The sequence below is a fragment of the Melanostigma gelatinosum genome (genome assembly GCF_949748355.1).
Source record: "Melanostigma gelatinosum genome assembly, chromosome: 11".
NCBI lineage: Eukaryota > Metazoa > Chordata > Actinopteri > Perciformes > Zoarcidae > Melanostigma > Melanostigma gelatinosum.
In genome coordinates, this window is record NC_136644.1 from 21,658,756 (window position 1) to 21,677,043 (window position 18,288).

The 18,288-nt window shown below is 40.3% G+C and overlaps 2 protein-coding genes across 3 annotated transcripts in view; both read left to right on the forward strand.

Moving 5' to 3' along the window:
- Positions 1 to 683: 683 nt before the first annotated feature.
- mnd1 (meiotic nuclear divisions 1 homolog) lies at positions 684 to 10,564 on the forward strand. Its single transcript, XM_079278768.1, has 8 exons — positions 684 to 827; positions 1,247 to 1,312; positions 1,905 to 1,962; positions 4,074 to 4,222; positions 5,094 to 5,168; positions 5,282 to 5,396; positions 7,509 to 7,553; positions 9,890 to 10,564. Exons 1-8 carry the CDS (start codon positions 825 to 827, stop codon positions 9,994 to 9,996), a joined length of 618 nt encoding a protein of 205 aa, XP_079134894.1. The 5' UTR covers positions 684 to 824; the 3' UTR covers positions 9,997 to 10,564.
- Positions 10,565 to 12,720: 2,156 nt separating this feature from the next.
- The window catches only part of tmem131l (transmembrane 131 like), a 29,432-nt gene continuing 23,864 nt past the window's right edge, over positions 12,721 to 18,288 (forward strand). For both annotated transcript variants that reach the window (XM_079279048.1, XM_079279049.1), the window contains exons 1-3: positions 12,721 to 12,880; positions 13,582 to 13,655; positions 17,293 to 17,336. In XM_079279048.1, the coding sequence (XP_079135174.1) occupies positions 12,769 to 12,880; positions 13,582 to 13,655; positions 17,293 to 17,336 (230 nt within the window). In that variant the 5' untranslated portion in view covers positions 12,721 to 12,768. The remainder of the gene's footprint in view (positions 12,881 to 13,581; positions 13,656 to 17,292; positions 17,337 to 18,288) is intronic.

Consider the following 18,288-nt stretch of genomic DNA (forward strand, 5'->3'; position numbering starts at 1 on the left):
CAAATGGAATTAAAGTGGCCATAGGAAAGACTGTCGTGATTGTAGTTGATTTTGTTGTATACAGTATGTATCTTTTAATAAGAAGCGTTCATTATTAGCTTACATAGCTGCTGACAACACTGCATTAAGATGATATGAAGCTTTCTTTTTTTAAATTAAGATGGCATCTGAAGACAATCATATCAGAAATGCAACTTGCATGTGCTGATATTCAAATTAAAATCAGTATTTTCTAAATATTTGCAGATGAAAAAAATCATCACAGAACACTGATGTGTCCCAGTAAAACAGCAGACCTACTGAATGAATAACGTTTGAATGAATACGATAATAAGGGTTTTGTTATGTTATGTCATGTCTCTATTTAAACAATGTTTTTATTAGACAGCAGAGGGCATCAGAAAATCATGACGTGACCTCAAACATCGCTCCTCCCCTCAAAGTAATGCTGCCTTCAATTGCAGTCGGAAATTATGTAGACTCGAGCGAACTCGACACTAATGACCCAAAGTGTGGCAAACGTGACTGTTTTACCCTCTTACAGAACGTGCCTAGTAGCTTTTAAAATATTTAAACTGAGCATATTGACCGTGGCAAAATGTGTTTGTTATAAACTTATATTCCCATACTCAACATGAGAGCTGTGGAGTTTACGAGGATCACTGAAAGCAGCAAAAGCCCCGTGACCGTCTTCCGCGGGAATTTCAGTCGTGGACAAATTATTTCTTTCCTATTTGGATTACAAACATAACATCGCTATAAAACATATTGTAAAGCAAACCATTCATGCAAGTGGACGTTGCTGGCACAGCCAACGCAATACAATGGTAAGCAGATGTTCACCTTTACCCGCTGTTGATGCGATAGTGCTCTCACAGACAACCTAGCATTACCAAGCTAGCTCCAAGCGCTAGCGTCAGTTAGCTGCTAACCGTAAATAACGTCACCAAGTTGATATTTAGAGTTATACACGTACGTGCCACGTGGTCAATATTGACCGTAATTCAGGATCTGTATCGATGATAATACAATATATGTAATATCTTCCTCGCCGAGTACATTGTTGTTCGGTGCTGCCTCTGGTGGCCGGAAGCTGTAGTACAACAACAATGAGGTAGAAGCACAGACGTGCAAATCTAGGAGAATCAACCCTTCACACAGTGTTTACTGCCACGTGCACATGTTTATATTGCTGTGTGATATAGTGGCATTAACCAGGCTTTATGTTACTTTAAATCTGTTACAGTCAAAGAAGAAAGGACTTAGTTTGGAGGAGAAGAGAACTCGCATGATGGAGATTTTCTTTGAAACGGTGAGTTTTCCCTCTGCAGGAGTCCAGCTGAAGGTTTGAAGTAGGACCCATATTAAAAATAACCATATAAACCACAATGTCCCCTCTGTGCTGTGTCGGTTACACTGTCACTGTGGTTCAAAAGCTAATGAATACATATATATAGTTAGTATTGTTGTGCATTTTATTTTCTTTGAAAAAAAAGAGCATTGCTTTTCATGTCGCCAATATTGAATTATATGTTATATATATTTATATTATATTAGGCAGCCCTCTTTGTGAGGGAGACAAAAGCCAACATGCAAACAACTATAAAACATAAATATACCTGAAACGACTTGATGCTTGAGTGAGTCATTTTGATCAATTAACATATTAGTAATACAACAAAGTTGATCTAAAATTAGATAAAATCAGGCAAAAATTTAAAAGTACAGAAATGCACTATTTATTTTATTTTAGGTTGGTGATGAATAAAAAAAATACTTGGAAAGGCATTCCATTACAGACTTACAGATATGATTAGAGATAAGTTAAATAGTTTATTTCTGTATGATACTATGACAAAGACAAAAAAATATATTTTTAATTTGTTCTCCTATTCTCTTTGTAGAAAGATGTGTTTCAGCTGAAAGACATTGAGAAGATCGCCCCTAAGACTAAGGGAATAAGTGAGTAATGATCAACCGATTTAGTCGAAACACATCATCAAGACTTTTTAAATGCTCTGTTAACTTGTGTGCAGCGCATCCGGTGTTCAGGTTTGCTGCCCAACAAATATAGGCCTTTTTGTGGGTTTCCCTCACTGGCTTCTACTAAATATATTAAATAAATCTAAAGGTTAGTAGAGACATCTCTCTATTTTAAGAAAAGAAAAACATGAATGTGGGAGTTGAGTCTGAACAGGAGCATAATGCACTAAAATGTCTTTTTTCCCCCTCCATTTTTTTGTTTTGCTTGCGGTTTTAGCCCGTTTACCACACTGGTCTCATGTCATTGAGTTTGAGTGCCTTTTATTGTTGCTACACTTTAGTTGTTGAACATGAACTTTAATCTGAAAAGTCTGCAGCTGTACACCCTGAAGTGTCAGCCATGACTGAAAGGAGCAGTGTTTAGGATTCAGAGGCATCTAGTGGTGAGCTGGCAGATTGTATCTGAACACCTCTCCACTCACGCTTCCCTTTCCAAGCATGTGGGAGAACTAACGTGGCTTTCAGGTGATGTGGAAATGCTAAAGGCTCTTGCTACCGCCAGTGTTTGGTTCTGTGGAGAAGACTCACATGTAGGCATGAAGGGCTCAATCCAAGCTAACATTGCACAAAAGCACCAGTTTAAATCTTGTGTTCACGAGAGATGTGCTTATACGTTTCTTGGAAATAAGTAATTCAGCATGAAAAAACGACTACTAATCGACTAAGAGGATATGAACTAAATAAAAACAATCAGGACTGATAAACATAGTTGTGTTACCTCAATACGTGAACATTCATATCAATAAAAAGTATGATTTTGTTTTCAGAAGATTCTGAATAGAACCAACTGTCGTGTTTCATCAGTTTATTTTCAAAGACCACAAAGTCGGTGTCAACATTGTTGCATTCTTGAAAACATTGTGGTGACATGCTTGCAACATGACCATGGCAGCCAGGGTTGGCTGTTTGCTATCTTAACTGTATTTAGCCTGTTTAAGCCGAACCAGACATGTCAACGGCAGAAATCTCACAGTGCAGTTGAAAGCTTTTTGTTTCAAAGCAAACGCATTCCCTCGACGTCAATGTGGAGACATGAGTATTGAGGGAACATTTATAAATAAAGTGGATTTGTAAGACCCGCAGAGGAACAGAGCTGTGTTATGTGTGTGTGTGTGTGTGTGGGGGGGGGGGACTGAGAAGGACTTTAGTTTTAAAGTGGACATAAGATTAATCAGGAGAAACTGGATCGTGTTGCTGTGATTAGAAGCACATGTTTTTGTCCACCTTACTTGGGCATGATGTAGTTACTGAGTGGTGGGGGGAGGGGGGGGAACAAGAGATCTGTGTTATGGGCACATTTTTCTGTCGAAGAGGAGAACATGTGAGGAAAAGGGGCCGTGGGAGTGATCTCAGCTAAATGAAGTCGAGAGTCCTAATAACACACTGGCAGCCATTAGAAGGCCCAAGTTGAAAATGGACAAAAAAAGCTATTTGAATCCCATTTAAAAAAAACTGAAGACACACACACACACACACACACACACACACACACACACACACACACACATCCATCCAGAGTGTCTTTCATTTTGCTGCTGTTCAACATCCTCTCAGGACTCCGCTCAGCTCTTAACGCAGCAGAGAAGCTCTTTCAGTTTCACAGTGGACCGGCTGAACAAAGCGCGTGGGAGGATCACATTTCACAGCTGACACTGTTCAAGATGGAGCTGCTGCTCTATTACATCATCTCACGCAGCGATCTCTCAGATGAGCATGAAACGGCCACAAAGGATGCAGATGTGTGGGTTCAGTCGTGTGAACACTCGAGTGCTACGCTTTGCCAGTAAAAATGAGACCCGACGCTGACTTGTCGTTTTTAGATCCTGAGTAGAATGCAATATTGTATCCAACACCAGATGCATTTTACATCGCCTGAAGTCCTCCAAGCTTATAACAATCACACCTCTACTATGAATCGGTCATGCACAAATCAATAATCAACTGCTGGGAAGGCAGTGTAATAATAGCAACTGCAGGATTGTGGGTGTTTAATGTAGGAGGTGTTCTCTCGCTCTCTCTCTCGCTTTAAGCTCCCATGTCTGTGAAGGACGTGCTGCAGAGCCTGGTGGACGACAACATGGTGGACTGTGAACGGGTGGGAACGTCTAACTACTACTGGGCCTTTCCCAGCAAGGCTCTGCACGCTCGCAAGCACAAACTGGAGGCGCTGCAAACACAGGTGACAAGCTGCAGATGTTTCCAAAGAAAACACGCTCGATGCAGGTCGTGTTGCTCTGAACAGCCCGTGATGTACAGCATCTCTCCAGAGCTGACGATGAATTTTTATGAAAGACAGATTTAAGCAGATTTTCACCAAAGGCTGCGTTTTCTCTTTCTGATTCTGACACGGCTCGCTGTAGTTTACAGTAAATGAGGTCAGCGCGGCTCAGAGAGGGCTTCTGGTAATAGAAAGCCAAGAGAAGAATGGGAAGTGCTACTGGTTCGATTGTAGATGGACTTTTCATTATATTTTCACATTTTGAATGTTCAAAATAAACGAAGACATTCCCAAATACAAAAACAAAACAGTGATCCCTATTTCTAACTTAATGCTGAGACTCTTGTCGTGTTGTGAGAGATGAGTTGACACAGAGAGAGACGCTGGTCTCGGTGGCATACAGATGGCGAGAGGGCGGCGACGGAGTCCTCGGGTGGAATGTGACGGTTGACATTATATCACCTGTTAACACCGTCGGTTTGTTGGCTCTATAAATGTAATTTACAAACGAATGACACAGCTTCCTTTCTTTCTGAGATATTAATCATAGAGCATGCTTTAACGGTACATTTTACAGCATTGTAATTGGCTTTTAATGTCAGTAAACCATTAACCTCCAATGAACCGGTGAGCAGTCGTGAGCAATTAAGATTTTAAGGTTGCATAAAACAGTTATAAGCTTTAAATGCAAGATGGCTTCTGCTCTCTGGTCAGGAGATTATGGGTTGTTGTCAGTAACTGTTCCAACACTTCAAACATTGCATTGTGGGAGAATACAGGAAAACATCTATTTGCTACTGATTGACTGATGTAAGACTCGTTTACTTTAAAGATTTCTGAAGCAAAGCAGCGGAAGTTGTCCGTGCAGAAAGCGTTTGAAAAAGCGACAGTGGGACGTCAAGATACAGTAAGAATATTTCCCACGTGCTTCCACACCTCGAACAGAAAGCTATAAAACATAAAAATGACAAATCCATGTTAATCATGCCGGTAAAATGCTTAAATGATCTGTGTGTGTAGAAGGAGAGAAGCTCTCAGCTGAAGGAGTTGCAGGCTCTGAGAGAGGAGCGAACTCAGCTGAAGGCCGAGGTGGAGAAGTACAGAGAATGTGACCCCGAGGTCATCGAGGACATGAGTAAGTACAGATACAACATCACAGTCACCTGTGATCACTGACCAAAGACGCCCAGCTCTGATTAGTCTCGTGCATATCTAACGAGGTGGAATCAGTTGATGCCACTGGACCTACAAGCTTGTTCTCTTTTGACAGTCAGCTGACGGTAAGCTTTCAGTTTGGGACTGTAGCTGAATGCTTAGAGTGCACTTCTATTATTGTGGCCAAAATCTCTCATAGAATTTAGTTCTTGACTTTGATTTAAGTGTAAATGGAAAGTGAACCACAGCTGCTGCCACATGTGTAGCGACTAAATATTCTCTACACACAGTATGGTCGATATGTAAAAATACAAAAAAATGTTTTTTCTGTGTTCTTTTGCTCGGTGCCAAAACACCAGAGAAATGACTTCATGATCACATTGTCAGACCCGCTGCTGTAACTCTGCCTGTGATCAACCTATTGCAGAGTGTAATCACTGCAACAGCTGTTTGATTCCAAAGTCCAACCCCAGGAGAATTGGGTTGGGGGGGGGCGGGGGGCGGGCTATCTGAACAGAAAAACATTATTTCCTTATATAAAATATTGAAATTTAGATAAACCCTTTAAATTATTATAATCATGCATTTTAATTAAAGGTGCCTTTCAAAGCACTCAAGGACACCTTACAGGCACGATGTATAAAGACATTGAAATATCAAACAGTGATGTATAATAACCCAATAGCCGGGTAGGAAATCCTCATCAGTGCTAAACTCCATGTGGTCGTAGCCATTGCAGGCTGAGTCGGTACGAGTCACGCTCGCTCCTACGAGTGACTCTAGTTGGATTCGTCAGGTTTAAAATATTTGACGATGGCTACCACTCCCATCGATACCAACAAGCTGGTGATTGTAAAAAAACACTCAGCCACAGGCATGTGCACGGCAGGTATGACTCTATGTGGGGAAGCATTTAGAATTCTTAAATGACTTGTTTACCAAAGGAAACATTGTTTGCGATCGTCTTTCCTTTCCTTCCTTTCTCTCCTTTGTGATGTATGGGTTGTAGTGAACCACCATGTGTTACACGGTGGCGTTATTTATCGGTAAATGTGTCCGACAGTATTTTTTGCATGATATTTATTATGTTGTCTGCATTGATTTCATAGGATTATGTAACAGGGGCCCTTTCAACATCTGGCCACGGACACCAGATTATAAAATGAGTCATCTCGATTTACGAAGGCCCACGATCAGAAGATATTTAACTCCCTGCAAGCTGCTATCTATCAATGTGTGTTTTCATTTTTTTTTGAGTGACAAATCGGGGAGAAATCTGCCAAACCTGCTGCAAAGCAGCCACATAACTGTCCGTTGATAAATGTTATTTCCTTAAGTGATTGTTCCAGGTGCTTAGCGACTTGTTTGTTTGCTACCTGCTGTTCTAGGGTCACTTTAGACTTGAGAGCGATCCAGTCAGAGCGCGGTGTTCGGCTCCCTGTGAGGTTTCTCGATGGGCTCTTTGTAAACTGTCCACTTGAGTTTAACAGTAAACATGTTCATCCAGTGTGGCTGTAGCTACCCAACCACCACGTCACTTCCCTCCATCAAGGATATTGTTTGCTGCTTCATTTACGTCCACGCTCCCCATGTGTTTTCTGTCCCGTGTTCAGTTTACTGCACAAGAACATATTTTCTTCTCTGAGCTCATCAGACTGTCAGCTGGGCTTTCACATTAAGAGCTTATTTGTTTGGCGGGTTTTTACAATCGCACAGCATGCAGGTCTTCTTTCATGAACGCACACATGCTGTAGATCTGCAACACAAGATGGACGTTGATGTTCTGTTTCTCTCATCTGTAACACGACTCTTTTCAGTCTTTACACACGCGGCGGAATTTAGTGCAACTCATTTTACTGTTCATCTTTTGAAAGGGCTTCGTTGTCCAACAGGAGTCTTTAATCTTTAATCACAGACCTGAGTTGATGCCTTAATCTAAACCTGACCGTACGTTTACCTGATCAAATGAAAGAAACCATAACATTTTAATTGTAGTCTTTTTCCGTCCATTGGTGTAAATCATATTTCACTCTTGCAACGTGAACACACAGACTGTATAATGCACATGTTGATCATACGTTTTGTTTTGCAGGAAAGTCAAATGTTGTAGCAAAAGAAGCCGTTTCCAGGTGGACAGGTGAGCCCTCTTCTCTCTGTCATGCACTTTCAATACGTCTGCAATCGAGCGGCAACAATTAATCAATCATTTGATCGGCAACTATTTTGGAAACCGGTTAATCATTTAAAATCCTTACACATGCAAAACATTCGATTGTTTCAGCTTCTCAAATGTGAGAATTTGCTAGTTTTGTCTTACATTACAGTATAACTTTTACCTGATGTTTTATATACCAAACAGTTGATTAATCAAGAAACTATTCAGGCAGATTAAACAATGATTACTAGTGCTGCAACTAATCTGCAGATTATTTGTTCTTAATAAACGGCAACAATATGACGTTTTCAGATTCCTTCATTGATATTCAGTTCAGTGTTACAAATGACAAACAAACACATCAAATCGACACATTTGATGAGTTGGAACCAGCGAACATTTAACATGTTTGCTTTGCGAACAAACCTCAAATAATTAGTTTTCTGTGGATGGACTAATTGATTGATGATCTTTGCAGCTCTGATCAATAGTTGCAGGCTTGTTGCCTCTGAATATTCAGCGCTGGCAGGTCTTATTGCATCCATTACTGTTTGAAGCACTCGAGCTGTCAGGGCACTCTGTGTCCAAAATGTCACCTCCCTGCAACACGCGGGTGCCCCGTGTGCATTCATTGACCTGAGCGGCAACCTGAAAGACAGCTGACCTTTTGGGGATCATGGTAACCAGCCGGGCCTGTGGTGTTTTGACTCTTTAGGGTCAGCCTTGCCTCTAACTGCGTCACAAAGTCACGCTGTCAGTTTCCATTGGCGCATGTTTGCTTCACTTCCATAGAATTATCCTCATTTAAAGAAAGTATGAGTCATTTCTGCCTCTTTCATGAGTTGTACTTCCCTCGCCTAAGGGTGAACACGACTTCACAAATACAAGAAGTGTTTCCTAACAGCACCTTGTACAACAGCTGTCGTAGAACAAGTACAATGTGTACTTCTTTTACTAGAAGCTGTAATGTCCTCAGCTGTCACTTACCACTAAAAGCACAATGTCATCCGCTGTGTGTCAATCAGCTGCATTTTTTTAGCACACACTCGTTGCGCTGGTGCATTCTCACCGAAGTCAACACAGCAAAGCTTAATCTTCTGTTCATGTTGAAGGGAGTGGCTTTGTGTGATTGCATATAAAATATTAAACATGCACAGCTATAATTGCTATGTAGCTGGCATTATTTCAGCTTCTGCAGGCTTCGAGTCACAGCCCCACTAAACGCATTGAACCGCCTGTGGCTGCAACTTTAAAAAAATGAAGTTGGGCGGCTTTAACGCGACGCCTCGTCGCACTGAGACACACCCACACAGACGGGCTCACACACACAAGCACCCACACAGATGGGCTCACACACACAAGCACACACACACAGTTAATCGCTTGCACTTGAACTGCATTTTGTCATATCAAAGCTGGATTACAGTGATCCAACAGGACTCAAGTGAAAGGCATTACTAATAGCGTAATTCAGAGTCTATTGATTTAAGATCTTGATAAGACTCGCGCTAACTTACAGGAAGCTTTTTGATTTATTCTTTAAACGAGTGACGCGTCCACAGCTTTGTCTCCTGATTCTCCACTCGCGGCAGAGAAACTCGTGTTAGATCGTAAAACAAACCGTTATTTAGGCTACTTGTAGACTTGACAGACTGAAATATGAGACTGGTTATGTACTTAATACACTGATGTGTTTTGAAGTTTTATGCTTGTATAACTTGACTTGTATCGGATACATCGAGGTAAATACACCATCATCAAATTCAACAAATATTGTACTCTAAATGATCTGCTTTGTGCACACTTCATACAGTGTATCAGGAAAGAGCCGTGGCTGATTACATGCATTCATCATCAAGGATATTGGTTGAATCAAAGAAACTGAAGAAATGAATAAAGAGAGAAAATTAAACCGCAATTAAGTCTCAAACAGGAATCTTTCTCAACACACAACAGTTCAGTTTCTCTTTTGACAGATCTACGGCATCAAGTCTGCACTGAGTACGATGTTAATGCAAACTGCTGGTGCACTTTGCTTTGGTATCCATTAATGCCCCCGATCTCGTTAAGGCCTTCGACCACAATCCCCCCAATCGCTTTAAGTTAACTCTTAAATGGTCACTGGTGGGAAATGTTCCGTTTTCAGAAAGCAATAATCAAATATTTAGTCAAAAATAACTGCTTTCACCAAATGAGCCACGAGACCGAGGAGTTCTTTGACTCAACCACCCTGGACTGACTCTTCTATCTATGATACTGTAACACTGCATCTGTGTATTTTTGGCTCATTAAACAAAGATTTACATTTCTGTTTTCAGACAATATTTTTGCCATCAAGTCATGGACGAAGAAGAAGTTCTCCTTTGACGACAGCCGCATCGATAAAGCCTTTGGGATCCCGGAGGATTTTGACTACATGGACTAAAAGCTTTATTTCACCAGAGCTCATGGGTCGCAGTAAGCTAAATAATATGTGTTAAAGCTTCAGTTTGAAGCCAGTGTACCTGGTCTCAGCAGTCACAGTTCATGTTCTGTGTGTTAGACTGAAAACCAGGCCTTTTTATGGGCTTTGATTAACGACGGATATCCGTAATGTTGCCGTGGCAGATGGACTTTTATCAGCCGATATGTTGCTTTGGTGCAACCGGAGAAGAGCAGCGCCAAGCATGAACGGCTGTGAAGGGTGAAGGGCTTCTGTGAGGAACACAACCTAGTAAGCCTGACTTTTGGGACACCTGTTGGCATGAAAACTGAAAGCTCCACTGTGATGATGGAAGGTAATCTACACCTCACACATCTGTGAAGCCAATGGTCTCATTTAAATGGTTCAAACAGATGGTTTGGAATCAAATCCTTGTGCTCTTTTTTTTTCTACCTTTTTAAGCAACATCCAGTCCTCTTTGTTTACAAAAAGTGATCAGGAGAATTTAATTGCACAGGATGTGTTATGTGTACAAATGCTGTAAATATTTAAAGTACGTTTACGTTTTGCAGAACCTCTTTTATGGTGCCGCAAATAAAATGTCCCCTTTTGAGTTGGACGAGCCGTTTTCTGCAGTTGTGTTCATTCTAAAACGTATTGTGTTTACAAATGTATTATTTACACCAAGCCTCCTTCCTTTTGTGCTTTCAAGTCTTTAGAAATGACCACTGAAACATCACCAAATGTGTCACAAAGGCACATTCTTTTCAGAGCTACGCACTGTGGACAAAAAAAGGAAACCTGTTGTCATGACTTGTCGAGAATGACTTTTGTGCTGCTTATTTTCCTCCCTTTTTTTTTCTCCGTCAAACCAGATTCCAATGCAATGAGTGTTTACTCAGTAACCTAGTTGACAAGACCAGTGTGTCTGGGTTTGCTGATTTACATTTCAAATGTGCTCGTCTCGTCTTACTCACCAGTTAAGTTTCCTTTCCAGCAGATGAATGACAGGCAAACGTATTGATAGTTCTAGGTTGAGTCGTGACTTTCTTCTATTTATGATGTTGCCTAGTGCAAGTTATTTTTTATCTGCAGGCCATCGAAGCATACTGCATGTATATAGTGTTTATAATGCAACCAAATGCAAAAGATCGGTTATACATCCGGATAAGGATAATCTACTGATAACATGTGCGGTGTTCTTACATGTTGTTAGAAATGTTCTGGTGACTGGCGCAACAATGATCCAGAAAAAAAACTATTTGAAAATGCCTACCAGCAGTTTTGTGAGCTGGAACTGCCCCACCCACAGGAGAGCAACCCGAGTGTATGTGCATGTGTGTACCTGCCCAACCTGTCCTCACTGATTCATGTGTTTGACATGCCGAATGTTAGAAGCACTCCTAGAGGGTTGTGCATATTTCTTACCTCGCCGTCTCTCACTTAAAGACGACTGTTAATTGAAGCTTTTTGGCTGAACGTGTCTTGGGATGAACAATGCCATCATTAGGCCAAGTAAAGACTTTCACCTAGCCTAAAGTATAGGCCTAACGGAAAGACGTATGATTATATAACACTGAACTGGTGCATACATATTGCATGCAAGGTATACTCAAAGTTCAAGTAAGGTAAATACAGATGCTTACAAAATGACAAGTACATTATAAGTACCAATACAACAAAAGTCCTGCATTCAAAACCTTACTTTGGTAAAAGTATTGTCAAACTGTACTTCAAATATCAAAAGTGAAAGTACTGGTCCTGCAGAAAAGGGGCCAAAGTGTCTGGTAATGATACTATTATAAAATAGCAGCAAAATGTACAAGTACTTGAGTTCTTCTCACCATGGTCTAAAATCACTCCTGAAAAGTACAGAATTATTATTAGCAAAGTGTACTTTAAGTGTCAAAAGTAAACGCAGTCATGATGCAGAATGGCTTCTTTCAAAGTGTAAGTGTAGATTATTAGTAGCATACCGGTATATGTTTTTATATGTCAAAGTTAACTAAGCAGTGTTGGAGAGTGACAAAGTACATTTACTCAAGTATGAGAGACTACTGATACTATAAATTATCCTATTGGCGACTTGTAGTAATAGTAACTAGAAGTATTTCACACTTCTAGTTACTTTTGACATTTAAAAAAATGGACATATTCTAATATGATAGGAAGCAGTACAATCGGCTTTTATTGTACTGCATTTCTATATTTGTATTGCATTTTTTATGGAGGACTTATACTACTGTAACAAAGTATTTATATACCCTTTATTCTAAGAAAAGGTTCTCGTAAAAAGTACAATGTTTCTTTCTGAAATGTAGTGGAGTACAAGTATAAAGTAGCATAAGTAAGTAGCAAAGTACAAGTATGTCAAAATTGTACTTGTGGTAGTAGGTAGTAATGTATCATATAATACAGGCATGTAATGTGTTTTTGTACATTAAAGTAAAAGTATAAAGTACAATGAGATGTAAATACTCATGTAAAGTAAGTACCTCACATTTGAGTAAATGTGTTGAGTACCTTTCCACCACTGTAGGGTACGTTATACGTTACATGTGTATCTTTGCATGATGGGGCTTTATTTAGTTTTACCTTCAGCAACAGACACGGTAGCAACATTGTTGCAAGTGTCAGTGCTGCCTGTCCGATGTGTGTGAGCGGGGAGGGAGGGAGGGACAGAGGAGGGAGGGAGCTGCTGCTGCTGCTGCTGGGTGAGAGAAAGAAAGACCAGCACAGCGAAACACAAGGCAGGCTGCAGGCTGAGAGGGCAGCATGGCGGGGCTTCAGGACTTCCACTGTCACAGGAAAACGTGGATCAACATACTACTCGGAATACTGCAATTACTTTTACCCTGCGTACAGCACGGGGGGGCTCAGCTGCAAGGTTCGTGCTTTTACCTTTTTATTTTCTCTCCGCTCGGGGGTGTAACGTTAACGCGACCGGAAAAAAAATATGTCTGACTTGACAAGACAGTGGCACAAGCTAATTTGTACACATTGTGTATTTTTTTTAATGGGGGGGGGGGGGGACATGTTAAGAATGCATTTTTTTTTAAATAGCGACTCGAGGCATATTTCTGTTTTTACCAACATGGGAGAGGTAATGTTTTGTCAGCCTGCTAGCTCATGCTAGCTTTCAGTTCCCTCTGCTGTTTGCTTAAACCAAATAATACCTCGTTCAGGAGGAGAAATTGCGTATTATCGGAGCTTTAACGGGAACACTTCACGGTTCCAGCTGCCTCTGCAGTGAAGCTATACGTTGTTGTGAACTGTGCCGTGTGTGCTGCAGCAGCAGAGATGTTTTCCAAGTTCGTTAGCCACTGAGCTAACCTTCCAGCTAGTGAAGCAGCTCGCACTCAGCCTTTGTGAGCCAAGGCGAAGTCATTTCCTCACTTGTCTGTGTGGTTATCATCCATTCGTTTGTTATAACCCGTAAAAACAACGGGAGACTGGTAGTTTGTAGTTTTCTTGCTTTAAAAAAAATGGTGCATTTGCAAGCGGTTGTTGTCCCCCCCCCCCCCCCCATGTTGCCCAATTTCCAACCCAACAGCTCATTGAAAATTGTATTTCTTTGCTCCCACAAAGCTCTGAGTCAGATGTCCACCAGCGTGGTCGAGGTCTGGCAAGCGGAGGATGCAGACCCATTTGTCCAACTTCAGGTAATCATAATTCATTTCTTGCTGTTTGTATGGAGGATTTATGTGCCAGATATGCATGGAGCACGTGTGGCTGGCGCATCCCCATTGTGTTTGGCTCCACTTTGCAGCCAGTTGTGCATATTACATTTGTTACATGTGAGGGAAATATCAGTGAACGTACACGACTATTGTAGTTATACTAATGTTAAAATGTTGTAGTTTATAAGTAGAAAGCAGAGCGGGAGGCCACCTGCCATGTGGCTCCTCCTTATTTTCTTTTGTACATGGTGTCCATTGTGCAGTTCAGTCTGTAGTACACACTGAGCGCGTGCTATGAACGAGGACGTCTTTTAGTACTACTTTGCAGTTCGTTCCTGCATACTACTTTTAAACTATTTCCAGCTTCTTTAGCCTGCATGTTATGTGTTTAATGCTTTTTGTTATGTGTTTTTTTTTTGTGTTTTTTTTAAGGATCTGAGTTATTTCCTAAACATGTTCAGGTAGGCAGCTGTGAGTCATGGCGCGAGACAAACAGCAGCAGTTTGACTGATAACCTGTCATGAGGTCACCAGCTGACTGTCATGTTACCTGAGGGGGGTGTGGCATCTTCTGCAGTCCTTTGTAAACAAACAGCTTGGTTGTTAGGTTACTTTGAAAATAAGTAAACAAATGTATATAATGATGCATGTTTCACTGAAGTAGGTTTGATCAACAAGTAAACTATAGTGTGATGAATAGTAGGCTTTAAAAAAAAAAAAAAAAAAAAAAAATATATATATATATATATATATATATATATATATATATACATATATATATATACGGTGTGTATATATATATATATATATATATATATATATATACGGTGTGTATATATATATATTAGGGGTGTAACGGTTCACACAATTCACGGTTGGGTTCGGTACGATACAGTGGAGCCACGGTTCGGTAAGTTTCGGTACAGTAGAAAACTATAAATGCCAGAGAAATGTACTTGATTTTAAAATATATTTATTCATTACAACTAACATCATGAAGTTATTCTTTGACTTTGAACAATGATGGAACTATACCTGAGTGACCCATCTTCTGGGGTGTCTTCTTAGCAACACATAAGCATAAAAAACAAAAACTGCTCCTTAATGTTATGTAGTATTGTTACTTACATCTTGCTTACATCTTGTATTGTTACTTACATCTTGCAAAATAGATTTTTAATCTCAATGGGACTACCTGGTTAAATAAAGGTTTTTAAAAAAAGATTTTGTTTTATTTGTTAAAAAAAAAAAGAAACCTCTTACCGAACGGTTCAATACGAATACGCGTACCGTTACACCCCTAAAATGTGTGTGTATGTATGTATGTGTGTATATATGTATATGTATGTATATATGTAGGTATATGTGTATATATGTAGGTATATGTGTATATATGTAGGTATATGTGTATATATGTATGTATATATATATATATATATATATATATGTGTGTATATATGTATATGTATAAAAGTCAGGTTTGCCTTCCACAAAAATACTTTTGTTATTTCCGCTGCTATGTTTCGCCCAGTGTTTGAAATACTTATTTTGCAATCTGCCCACAGCAGTAATTACCACAGACATGCCCAGACCAGAGATAACACGAGGAGTGGATTCACCATCGAAGATCATTCTTATTTGTCGGATTGGTTAAAATGCCAGTGTTTGGACATGTTTTTTTGTCCCCACTCATTTCTACACTGCAGGCCCAATTGATAGATGGCAGAATTGTTGACATTGTTAGGTATCGTGTTTAGCTAGGCAGTGGTGAATGGAGTAACTGTCTCAGTTACATGGGCTGTGTGAAATAGAGCGTGACATGGATGTCTTTCATCTGCATCCCAGTGCTGCTGCCGGTCAGTTGGATAAGTAGTGTGCTGTATGTTGCTGCAGGCACACTGAAGTGATGAGGAAGGAGACAGATACAGTGTCGTGTGCCATGCTGCATTGTAAAAATAATCAATCCAGCAAATTTGGGCAGCAGAAATCATAATTGAGCAGGTGTCTTGTGCATAACTAACGCTTGTAATTGTTGCCATCTTCATCTCATGCCTCCTACTTGTGTTTTTGATTTGAGGATCATGTGTTTGTATTGGCTGCAAGTCTAAATAGGTGAACTCCAGTGATTGTTAGATCACTATCGTTCAGGTTTTCATCTTTCTTCTGCATATTCGAGCATCCTGTTTTGTATACAGGCCCCTGTATCGTGTTTCAAATCCCTGCATTGGTTTTTAAACGTCCCTGCAACTAGAATCCAATTAATTTACAAATGGTGCTGCTTTTGAACATTCCTTGTGCTTTTTTTTTTTTATGGCTCACCTGCGGCAACGTCATATGTTCTGTCATTGTTGCGCCTAATCAGCTGGAAAATCAGTTTTGTCTCGTTCAATTATTAAGCCATCAGCATGCCGAGCTTTAAAGCTGCTGGGGGCAATTCAGGATATGATGCAGGATAACGCAAGCATACACCAGTTAGAACCTGTAACTTTTGCCATGTTCTGCACTGGCTTAATTCAACCAATGCCATTTAAGAGTTAGTCGCTGCCTTTTGTAGAAACAATCTTATCTTCACTGGTCGACAAATCTGCATCATCATGAAGCAAGAAGGCCCCAGGTTGTTCCTATGGAAACTGTATGTTCTGCATGTGAAGAGACCAAAGCTTATCTTTGCAGACCATGCATGGTGCACATAACCTACTGCACTGTGGGTAACAGTGTTTGCACTGTTGTATTGTAATATTCAGTGACTTACTCTGTAAAAAGCTGTGTTCATTGGTTGTGGTTTTGATGCAGTATTGCTGGTGGGTGTGTTTTGAAATGTTTAAAAAGGACTTCCTCATTTTGAAGACCGGCCTTATTACGAAACTGTGGAGAAGATTTACATCCCATTATCGCACAAGTCAGGGTTTGATCCAAGCCACGCACTTGTGGCAATGAATCTGTCAGCTGTCAATAATAGCAATAATGCTGTGGGAGTTCTTGTCCTCACAGCACCATAACCAGCAGACAACTACCGGTATATCATTAACTAATGAACATACTATATACAGTGCATAAAAAGTACCCAAAAAAAACCAGATTTCATATCAATGTTTTCTAGTGCTGTGGGAAATTGTAGCCTGAATGCCAATTACAGCAAGTTGTTTGTGTAGTCACTGATGTTCAGTCAGGAATCCTCGCTGCACAGTGTGAGGTCATGTACAACAAACTGGATGTTTTACTCTGAGACACTCCGCCAACACTGGCAGAAGTCGCTGCTCGCTGTCCAACCCTTGGAGCCCGGATGGAAATGATGAAATGCCCGTGTTAGTGTCCCAAGGCTGTTCCACTTATCTGCTTGGATTCGCTGGTTTATTTACAGTGAAATTAGATTTTATGCAAAATAAAACCTCTTTGACTTTTTAAAAAAAAATAAAATGCCGATGCACAGTGAAGCGTATCAGAGCAGTTGGTGGTGTTACAATCATCGTAGTAGTCAGAAGGCAATTTGGCACACCAGTAGACTTGCAACCCACAGAGCCTCCTGATGTTCTTCTCTCACAGAGTGAGTGCAGAATAAATAGGGAGCAGTTTGCTGTTTTGAACATATTGATGAAAGAGTATTTTTATTTTCGTTTCAGGTGGAGAAGGAACGAAGAAAAGATGTTCTTCCGCTGGAAGACGGGTAAGCATATTCTTTTTTTTAGTTTCTAACTCTTCTGTGGTGAAAGCATCAAACAGATTCTCTTCAGTGGAGGTTTGTAAAGTATTAAAAGTAATAAAGTCATAAAGTACTTTATTCGTAAAGTATTACACATTCATGACAGCAAGCCGAGATGAAAGGGTGTCGTGGAATTTAAACCTCACTTTGCTCGTTCAAATAGTGGTCAGAGAAAAAGCTGCGCATGCATCAAGCAGTTTCAAAAATAATATTAAGTTAATGAAAAGCTTTCCACCTGTTCACAAGCAGCACACAGGATGGGAATACGTAGAGACTTTCCACCAAGCCACATAATTACCAACAAACCCCAAACCAGCAGACAGATTGCATCAGACAGTGCAGACCACAATTATACTGTAATACACTGAATGAAAGCAGGGCTGTGGCGTGGGCTATAGTACAGACAAGAAGTTTTTAATTTCATGTCAACATATTCAACAGACTACAGCTTATAGTAGAGCTCTGGTAAGTGGTTTATTGGATGTGCACAATTAAACTGTAGCTGTGGGGTGGCATGTTTCTGTATTCACACAGACAAAGGGAGAGGTGGTGTTTCAGTTTAATGGGACTGAAGGTTTCTAAAAAGGCTTTTAAAAAGTCTTCCCCTGTATGCAGGCGATGTTGTGTTGGTGACGGAGAGAGTTTTGGGGGCGTGTGTTAGAGAGGCACAGAACCAAATTCCTGACTAAGTTTAGAACTCCTTGAAAGAAAAAGGAGGGTCGGTCTGTCTCTCTCCCCAGCTGTTTTTTGTTCCAGCAGAAAAATTGTTCGGAAAATAGACGTTTGCAGCAAAATAACAATAATTCATGGTGTTATTTAGTACAAGCTTGCTCAGAAACGGAGCGACCTTTTAAGGCTTGTTTATCCATTGTTAAATGTTTTTTTTTTTTAAGGCACACATATTCTAGCGTTTGTA